Here is a 10,117-nt window from a genome sequence, read left to right as displayed (position 1 = left end):
CTACTTCTGCAACAAATGACAAAATGTACATGTGATTTATTTGGAAGAAATTTCATTCATTACTATACCTTTCTTTTTCTTCTTTTCTTTTTTTTTCTTTTTTATTTTTTTTTTTACAGATGGATTCAGTTTGTCTGAAACTTACCTGAAGTGATGTAGACAGGTGGGTGAACCTCTCTGAATTTACAAAAGATTTGCTCACATTTCATGTGGATCATTTTCCCAATTTATTTCATCCTTGATCTTTGAGCAGGATATGTCTTTTAACTCCCATATAAATCAAACTTCACAGATTACCTTTCTTCACCTACATAAAAAATCAGGCACATGCTGTCTCAAAGAGATGCTGAAAAACTAGCCAATGCACATGTTACTTCTAGGACTATTGCAATTCCTTATTATCAGCACAAGTCACCTCCCAGTTTGGCTCAAGGAGGTATACACCCAAGAGGAGGCTTAAAACTTTCCTTTTTGACAAAGCTTATAGCTGGTGCTGGCTCAGACTTGTACCATCCCCTAGTTCTGCTGCCATGGGCCCAGACTGCCAGGGAGATTTCCCATAATGCACCAAGTCTTCTCTCCTCCTGTCACTCTCCCTCTGTATGCCTTCATATCCCATTAATGCACGTTACTATCTCTGCATCTTCTCTCTCCCGCAGTTTTGTGCATTCTCGTCTCTCTCCTCCTGTCGCTCTCTGCTGGTGCTTCTGCCTGCTGAGCTGTAGATTCTGGATCTGTGATTGCAAGCCACCCACTGCTACAATAATAATAATTATTATTATCAGTATTATTATGATATCTCTATGTGGAACTCTAATTACTCTACATTCTCTTTCCTTCTCTCCCCCCATGTTTGATGAAAAGAAGACAAGCAGAAACATTTACTTTGTTAGTATTCATAATAGTTTGTATACACAATGTATAGGAGCACCAATAAAAAAACATCTTTTTTTCCAAACCTTTTTTTCAACATTTTTTAAAAAGCCACAGATTTTTTTTTCTACAGAAAGCAAAGAAAGCTCTGTACATGAACAAGCAACAACAGAATTCCTCATCATGAGCTGCAAAGTAAACAACTTTGCTGCTCAAATTCATATCATCTCTGAAGCAAAACAAAACAAAAAAAGAAAAACATAAAAAACAAGACCAGCTGCCTGCTGCTTACCTAGGACACTACGTTACACAAACAGCTTTTGATATTTAAAACACAAGATATGTAAGAAATGTACTTTTCAAAAATTGTGAAAAAGTGCAATACAGGTTCAACTGTTTACAACTCAATAGATTATTTCCCAAATGGAGTCCGGTCCTTTTTCTCCCCCCTTTGTTTTCAATCTTTTTTTTTTTTTTTTTCCCAAAACTTGTTCCTTGTTTGTATCCATAGTTAAAATCTCTTACAGTTATATTGACATTCATGACGATGTACATTTATGAGAAACATGGTATTCACAAAAGTAGAGCAAATTACTATGATTGCAAATGACAAATTCTTTGGGTAAGAGGGTAATGAAAAACTAGTTTCTTAGATGAACTTTTTTTTTCCTTTTTACATCTGATTTGTGTATAGAACAAGCTTCTTTTTTTCTTCATACAAAAACTACCATGTAAAAAAAAATCTGGGAGTCCCATTCAAAAGGCCAACATCTTTGCATTTTATAAGATTTGTTCAAGAACCAGGGCGTGGCATTTGATGAAGAACAGCAGGAAAAAATAAATCAGCAAACACACTCTGCTGTGGGGGAAAAATGCACACATGGTTCAGCAGTACAGATGTCTGAAACCAAATATTGGTTTTTGGAAACGACACACACATTCGATCGAACTTCTAGTATAAAAGATAACTGTTGTCTGTTGCAGGTGATTGATTGACTGGGTGCCATGTGAGTTTTTTTATTTTTTTATTTATGTTGTCTTTACGAGGGGTGGGGGTCAGCGCCCTGAGTCCTAGGTACCCCTGACCTGTGAGGAGATACTGTCAAGTCTCACAGAACGACACAGAAACTGCCATGGCAGCGAGTGACTCCGAGCGACATCAGTGGAGGGCCGAGTCATCTCGACAGTCCAACATACAAACACGTTGGTAAGGCTTTTAAAACGGAGCTCCCACAACAAACAAAAGACTGAAAAAGAAGATATTTTAATGTACAATGGGGGCAACACAATGCCAGAGAAGAATGTACTGTAGAAACACTTCAGGCTTCTCTCTCCTGTTGATATGAAAACTGAGCTTCAGGACTCATTTGTAATCCCACTTTCATCCCAAATAATAATAATGAAACAATGGGAAACATTAAAAGAATGAGGCAGTTTAAAAAAAACAACAACATATGTACATGTTTATAAGGATATGTGTGTAAAAAAAAATAATACAATAACATAGAAAATAATAAAAAGTCATGGCACAATATATGACACAAGGGGGTAAAAACAAAAAATGACCATGTTTATGAATAATGTAGGCTTGTAAAGGGAGGCTGATATCCAATGTTCACTTCACTGAAACTGCCCAATAGATATACAAAATGCACAAAGAAAACACTAATCAAACAAACACTGTGTGTAGACTGCGCTGCATGAGCACCAACATCAAAACCAGCATATTTTTGGACTTCATCCGTTTGACTTGACATTGAATCAACCGTCGTCTCATCTTGAGCGAGACAAAAACCTACCGCACATATTTTTGCTGAGGAAAAAATTCACAATCTTCCGGTTGAGAGCGACCAATGTTTTAAAGTTCATTGTCTCTGAGAATGGTTCTTCATAAAAAGATGAAGCGTCTCACTTTTCTTCCCTCTCATGGCAATCTCCTTCCTGAGACTGAGCAAGGTAAGCCGAAAAAAGTTCCTAAGTTTCAGTCTGGAGTTTTTTTTTTCTCTGCAGGGGGTGGGGATGTGAGAGTTTTCTCGGGCACAAGAAGCCATTTTTGTGTCCACCAGCCTCTTAGCTCCCAAGGATTATGTCTGGGTGTGTTTTGTTTGACTTTAGAGTGTATGTCCTCATGTGTGTATGTGTGGATGACAGAGGAAGTGTGTCCGTGTGTGTGTGTGCGCGCGCGCAGGGGTGTGTGTGCATGCTCATGGCGCTGTGGTGATGGCGTTCAGGTCCTTCATCAGGCCCTCGAGGTGGGCCATCTCCTCGGTCAGCTCATCGGGCTCGTAGCTCTGAGGGAGAGGAACAGGGTTACTGCGAGAGGCGGGGGAGGGGCAGGGGGGGAGGGAGGCAAGCACCTGGAGGGAGGGAAGGGAGGAGAAGAGAGGAAAGGAGAGGAGGAGAGGGTCAGTCCGGGATCTTTTGCAGAGGATGGCGAGAGGGCGGGGGGGTTGAATGGGTGGGATGAGGCGAGCTGGGGGAGGTGGGGGGGTCAATGGGACTGAAGCATTGTAAACAACAAAAACAAAAAGAGGAAGCAGACGAAAGCAAAACATCCAGAACCAAAGAGAAGCCGATTGTCAACACATGGTCAATAGCCAATCAAGGATTAGGACATGGAGTAAAGATTCAATGGTAAAAATAAAATCATTCCAGTTATGGGTTTTGTTAAGTTATTAAAAGGTAAATGAATTGATCGAATGCAGCCGACAACACCACAAAAAAATGGTGAGATTAGAAGTTGGACAGAATAAAAAGAGAGAAAGAACAAACAGAAAATGTGGTTAAAACCAATGTGCAGTTGAAAATAACTTGTATAATCCAGTGCCCAAAGAAAACCTGACATGGATTTGGAAGGAATGTGTGATTGGTATAATTTTAGACAACAAGACTGAATAAATATTAAATATTCACCACCATTATTCCTGGCAAAAACAGACTGCATCGCTACAAGCAGCCAGTGTGGGGCGCTATACTCACGCTGTCTACATCTTCCAGCATCTTGCTGGTCTCTGGCACATCAGGGGCGTTGGGAACGTTGACTATCATTGGTGTTCGTGTCCTTCCTAGTGTTCCAATTGAGGCTGTTTTAACAACGTGAGGGTGAGTGGGAGGTCCTGAAAACATAAAAATACAACAGTCAGCGAAGGCAACAAATACCAGCATCTTGAGATGACAGACTCTTAAAACAAAGGAAATCTGCAAAGGTGACCGCCTCAGGTCGTATCATTATTTTATTGGATCTTGAAAAACACACAACAGTTCAAGACTGAATAATGCAAATCAAAGATTCTCTGATGCTTCTTATTCACAAATCTCTTCTGAACAAATAAAATTGAAGTTTATGACTGAAAATTATTGCATACTACGTCATCCATCAGTTTTATTTGAGATTCCCTGCCTTTTCTGGTCACAGACTGAACAGCTTGGATGACAGCAGGCTGTTTTGTACTCTAATCTGACCTAAGTTTGAGTGCATGTGTACCAGTCTGAGCGAGCAGGGGAGTGCTGGGCAGGGCAGGAGACTCATATGATGGATGGCTGGTGGCTGGGATCGCTGGTACAGCAAAGCTCTTGAGCGGGTGGGCGTGGGCGTGTGGGTGAGCTGAGCGGTGCGGGGGCAGGTTGCTGGAGTAGCTGGGCTCCTCCTCTGTGGTAGTGGAGCCGTGGTAGCTGCCCTCGGGGTCGGCCAAGATCTCCGAGGGGCAAGAGGCCTGGGAGGAGGCGGTGGCTGGAGGGAGAGGCTCCGAACTGGGGGTGTTCCTCACTGACTCTGGAGAGGGGTCAGATGGAGGGGAGACAATGAGCAGAGGGGTTTACAGGTTTTCAGGGATTGCCAACCAGCTTCATAAAGCCTTTTTACAGATTTAGTAGAGGAACCTCTAATATAATGGACTGTATTACAGAAGTTCAAACCTTTTACATCAGCTTTAGAAGAAGAAGTGTCTTCTCCCTTTTCTATATGAGAGCACAGTGCACAGAGTTTAGTCAATTATCAGCAAAAAAGCTGTCAACAACTGTGATAATTGATTAATAGTTTTGTCATTTTTAAGCAAAAAGGCCAAAAATGAACTCTGAACTTCTCAAATATGAACATTTAGAAGTTTTCTTTGTCTCATTTGATGGTAAATTGAATTTTCGTTGTGTTTTGGACAAAACCAATCTGCATATGTCCTCTTGGGTGCTGGGAAACTGTTTGTCACTCATTTGTCAGTTTATTAGGTACACCTAGCTAAAACTAATTTAGTCTAATAGCAGCAGCAGTCCTCATGAAGTTAATAATGTTCAGTTTATGAGATTTTAAGATCAACTTTTGGAGGCTGCAGTTTGAATTGTATTATGTCATACAGACAAGTGTTTCTATTATTTTGTCCTCCCTGTCTATATCAATGACAGCTGACAGCGTTTCTGGTTGATTAGTTTATTTTGGTAAAAGTTGAGGTGAGTAAAGGAGAGTACAGAAATAATTTTAGAAGGCAGGAAGACCAGGAGGAGTTAGTAACACTTTACTAAACTAAAATATGAAGGTAACAAAATGGTAGCTGCAGGTGGATGAATGAAAAAATGGCAAATCAATGAATGAGTATGACCTGGTCCAACTCCCCTGCCCTGCTCTGTGCCTCTGCTGTCCAGCAGGTGGCAGTGTCTCACCTGTAGAGTCCACCCTGTCTAGATGGGAGATAGGGGTGGTGCAGGCGTGAGGGCGCGAGTGCCCACTGCCCTGGTGGTAGAGGTAGCTTCGTGTCGGCGACGCCAGGCTGCCCATGTGATAATGGTGGTGATGGTTATCAAGGGAATGGATGGGATGAGCACTAATCACAGCTGTGAATGGAAATGGACATGGATACACACACACAAACGGGATGAGATGTTTAACCAGCAGTAATAATGATGAAGGATGTGGAAGTATTGCTGGGGAGATACACACACATGCAGTTTTCTGTAATAAACCTGAATATTCCCCCTGTCTGTCACTCTGTTACCAAATTCAGGAAAGGAAGGAATTCAGAACAACAAACAATAAAAATGAACATTTTATGGGAAGCATGAAATGAACTTTTCCTGTTGACTGAACATGAAATAGCATGAGATATATTTGGATTTTGGTACTTTGTTAAAATATCTCTGTGCTCTAATTTTTCCATATTGCCTGCTCACTGTCTGCGAATTATGATAAGCTCACATTTATCAGAACATTCACTCACTCTCTCTCCCTCACACACACTCACACACACTTACGCTGAGGCGGCTGTGCGTCAAAAGGCATCATCATTTTAGGCCTCATCCCTCGTCGCCCTGCTAGTGTAGACATGCTGTCCTCTGATTCGTGGCCTAAAAGGTACGATGGAAACCAGCCAATCAGAAAGAGCTGCTACTCTGCTGTGAAGGATCCATCTGTCCCCCTGGATCCTTAATCAATTTTCTATCATTGGGTTTTTATTGCATTTCTAAATGCCAGCATCATACTCAACATGCTTTTAGTGGGATCTGACTATACTGAGTGGATTCAGTGTACTTAAAGAAAGTTGGCAGTGTGCGCTTGCTGCACTGCAGTCATGACAAGTAATGGTCATTATGTATGAAAAGCATGAAATGTTTTGCATGATAACCACAGAAAAAAATCAGGAAAGACAAGTGTTGACTTGTGAAACAAAAACACCATCCCAAATTCTCCAAGTCTCCCCCAGTCATGCTCCTGGAAGTAAACCTGAGGGTATTAGCACATTTCCTGCCTAAAAAAACCCAACTGTTTTCTTAGTCAAGCTCTGAAAATGTAGTTTCCTGTCCGCCAGCCAAACTCAAGAAGTTTGCTCAGCATTATTATGCATGTGAGCTCAGGCAGCAAGGGTGACATTTCACTTTGATCTCTTTCCCATAACATCAAATATTAAGTCTTCCCCCTGGGGCAAGACTGACCACGGTAGGAGTTGCGTCTCTGCTGCAGGTGGGGGTTGCTCTCCAGGCCACTGTCAGCCGGCGTGATGTCCTGCGAGGTGCGGGGGATTGGCGTTTCGGTCATGACAGGGTTGGGCTCCGGTGACTTGTCCATGGGTTTGAGCTCTAGCCTCTCGTGGTGAATCCAAAGATCAGGTGGCTTCAGGTCTTTGGAGTTTCCCTTGTATTTGTGGGAGCCATTTGAGGACTTTGAGGCGGCCCGCTTTCTGCAGAGGAGAACAGAGATGTAAAGGTGACAAACTAACCTTGTTTATATAGAAGTACATAGAGGAAGGGACATGGGAGGAAGCTGAGCTGTAGATTAGTAAAAACAGTTAGAGGATATAGAGGTACAATAAAAGTAGGGGTGTGTGAGCGTCTTACTTTTTCTGGTGGGACGTGGTGCGCCTTGTGCACAGGAAGGCCCCCACCACCACCACTATGATGGTGAAGGCTCCCACTGAGATGATGATGACAATGACCAGGATGTGATTTTCACTGTTGCTTCCCACCCCTGATTTACCTCAAGAAGAGAAAGACTGGATTAGACTGGATGTATTTCTAAACACCTCTTTAAAGTCACTGGAGAGTTCCTAACGGGAGAACATGCCACGTCTAACTACAGCAAAAATATGGAACCAAAAATCAGCTCAAACTGCAGATTTCAAAACGCACTCAGAGGAAAGGGACATAAGGGATGTCCAACTTTGCTGTATCTGATTGACAGCATGATAGCTGAAGAGGAGAGTTAAAGAAGGTGGGAGGGAGGAAAATCTTACCAACTGAAGTTCCAGGGTCCTGTGGATGTTGGTTGCCTGAAGGCCCTGGCTTTGGTGGAAGATTTGAGGCTGATTCAAAACGGAAAAAAAATATGTTATACTGAAACTGTCGAGTGCTTTTATGGCGTTCTCTACTCTCATGTTTATGCCTTTGACAAACCTTCATGAAATACATTATAATCTTAACACAAACTGATTTTGCCAGTCATGCAGCCCAAGTTTTCATCAGCCCAGAGGATGGAAATCTTTAGAAAGAGAGATACACGAGGTGCAGAGCCAGCATTGAAAGATAAAGTGTGGAGGGGGCGTTTACCTTGGTCATTAGCCATTTTGTCAGAGGACTCAGCTTAACAGGCCAAAGGAGAGCAGGGAGGGAGAGACAATAAAAAGCAAAAAACAGGTTAGCTGAAAAGAGCAGCGAGGGAGATAGAAATAAAGTGAGAGATGGGGATTGTGAGGAGGCAAAACTAGAAGAATGAGAAATAGTGAGAAAACCAAACAGCAAGAGTGAACTACAGACACAGCCAAGCTGATATTAAGAGCAAAGCATCTAAATAAAAATGATAACAGCTTCATACAAATCCAGGACAATAGTCCTAAAATATTTTACTAAACATCCCCTGAGTAAAAATTCCCTTAAAAGGATGTTCAAATAAAAACAAAATATTTTGTATGCAGCACCAGCAACTGACACTCTGAGTTGGGTGCAAATGTACTGACTAGACTTTGCAGCAATTCAGTCATGTCAAACCAATAAACAAGGCTTGGGAAACATCCCTGTCTCAGCTCTTGAGAAACTTTCTCACACCAGCTTCATTAGGAGACTCTGTCTGAAGTGTTAACTGGAAAATGTTATTTAAGTCATAAGATCTGATGAAGATTGAGGAGAAAAAAAAAGTCCTTTGAAAGCAGAGCATTGTTCGATGTCATCAAATTGCGATTTTGATTTGTGACATGATGCGATAACAGGAAATATTTTAACTATGCAAATCAGATTGTAATTTTTTGCAGTATGAGGACCTTTGCTCTGCCAGTTTTTCAGCTGCATTAACTGATTTTTGGACGCTCGAGGTGGCAAATAACTGAGTGACAAACCAAAAGCCCTTACATGTTTTTGTCTTATGAGGCTGTTGCGGCATGTATGACGTGTTAGCTAACAAACGCCCATTTACACATCCACCAGACACAGAGCATCATTAGCATTCGTCTGAAGTTGTGTACCTTGTTACTGAATAATCCTGTAAATCTCTCTACCTGCTGGATGTTTGACCTTCTTCACCAGCTAATCTCTAACTTTGTGATACATGCGAAAAATACAACACCAAACACCCTGAGACCCTGAGAGATTTCTGAGATATTTTTAAGTAATTTCTTTTAACATGAACTGGCAACAGGGAGGAGGCAACATCTTATCTTGGTCTCGCAAACTTACTCTTTGGAGTGCGGAAATTTACAGCCTCAGACATAGGGCCCATGCCCTTTGAGTTTCGGGCCTGGATCTTGAAGTAGTAGGTGGTGTCCAGTGTCAGCTCCTGGATCTGGTGAGTCAGACGGTTGCCTACCACCGGTTCAATAACCCAGTCGTGGACCTCAGCATTTACATCTGTACTGTAGTAAATAATGTAGCCTGCAACGGAGGAGGTCAGACAGACAGAGGGGTAAGTTCTTTAAAAATACTTTTCTTTGGACATTTTACCTAAGCAATCATTCCGTGTTGATCAATTTTCCACGTAAATGTGATTTCATTAGTCAGTGTTTAGTGGAGCATTGTTACAAAAAGGACAGCAAGTCAGAAATCTTTCTTTTTTCCGGTCCGGAAACACCAGATTTTGAGACTCACCAGTGATCTTTCCATTGGCCTCGGACGGAGGCTGCCAGTTGACAATTATGGTACGAGGTTTGTTCTCTTTGCTCACCACAGTCACGTCTTTTGGAGAGGAGCTGGGAACTGCAGAGGCGATTGAGACAGGACATTTTTTGTGTTGACAAGGAAGTCAGATAAAGGGCCAAGATGGCAAACGTTTTATACGGTTTTAAATTCATCAATATGGTGGACTCACTACTAACTTTTCTAGATATATAAATAAATGTATACACTACTATATTCAAAAGTGATCTATAGTTGTATAGTTGTTTGTGGGCTTGTTTTTATACTCTGGTGGGGACTGCACACTAATCCATGGGGACTGAAATTGAGGTCCCCACTGGCAGAGACTGTTACTGAGGGTTGAGACTTGGTTTTAAGCTTCAAGTTACAATGAGTTTAAGGTTAGAGGTAAGGGGCTAGGGAATTCTTCATGTCAATGAGTATCCCCATGGGGATAGTGGAACAAGACTCTGTGTGTGTGTGTGTGCGTGTTTATGACCTTGTAGATACCATCTATTTGCACACTTTGTGGAACAAACCCCTGGCTGGCCTGAAACTGGCTGCTCTCCTCTCTTTTTTTAATAAAAACAGCAAAAAAGTTCAGCAATGCTCAATCCAATAATGTACATATAGAAGGTTTTTAAAGAAAATTAGTTTTGGGTTT

At 41.7% G+C, this 10,117-nt stretch overlaps 1 protein-coding gene across 10 annotated transcripts in view; it reads right to left on the bottom strand.

The window, feature by feature from the left end:
* Nucleotides 1-876: 876 nt before the first annotated feature.
* neo1a (neogenin 1a) overlaps nucleotides 877-10,117 on the bottom strand; it is a 148,300-nt gene continuing 139,059 nt past the window's right edge. For 3 of the 10 annotated variants that reach the window (XM_018683447.2, XM_018683451.2, XM_018683454.2), the window contains exons 19-29: nucleotides 9,427-9,534; nucleotides 9,019-9,213; nucleotides 7,900-7,932; nucleotides 7,587-7,655; nucleotides 7,192-7,330; nucleotides 6,790-7,034; nucleotides 6,112-6,204; nucleotides 5,524-5,694; nucleotides 4,358-4,645; nucleotides 3,853-3,989; nucleotides 877-3,230 (exon numbers count right to left, since the gene is read on the bottom strand). In XM_018683447.2, the coding sequence (XP_018538963.1) occupies nucleotides 3,078-3,230; nucleotides 3,853-3,989; nucleotides 4,358-4,645; nucleotides 5,524-5,694; nucleotides 6,112-6,204; nucleotides 6,790-7,034; nucleotides 7,192-7,330; nucleotides 7,587-7,655; nucleotides 7,900-7,932; nucleotides 9,019-9,213; nucleotides 9,427-9,534 (1,631 nt within the window). In that variant the 3' untranslated portion in view covers nucleotides 877-3,077. The other 7 variants (XM_018683452.2, XM_018683457.2, XM_018683448.2 and 4 more) reach the window with 6 other exon arrangements.

Source organism: Lates calcarifer, linkage group LG2 (assembly GCF_001640805.2).
Source record: "Lates calcarifer isolate ASB-BC8 linkage group LG2, TLL_Latcal_v3, whole genome shotgun sequence".
Lineage (NCBI taxonomy): Eukaryota > Metazoa > Chordata > Actinopteri > Centropomidae > Lates > Lates calcarifer.
Note: the sequence above shows the minus strand (reverse complement) of the source record. Positions and strands in the feature narration are given on the sequence as shown.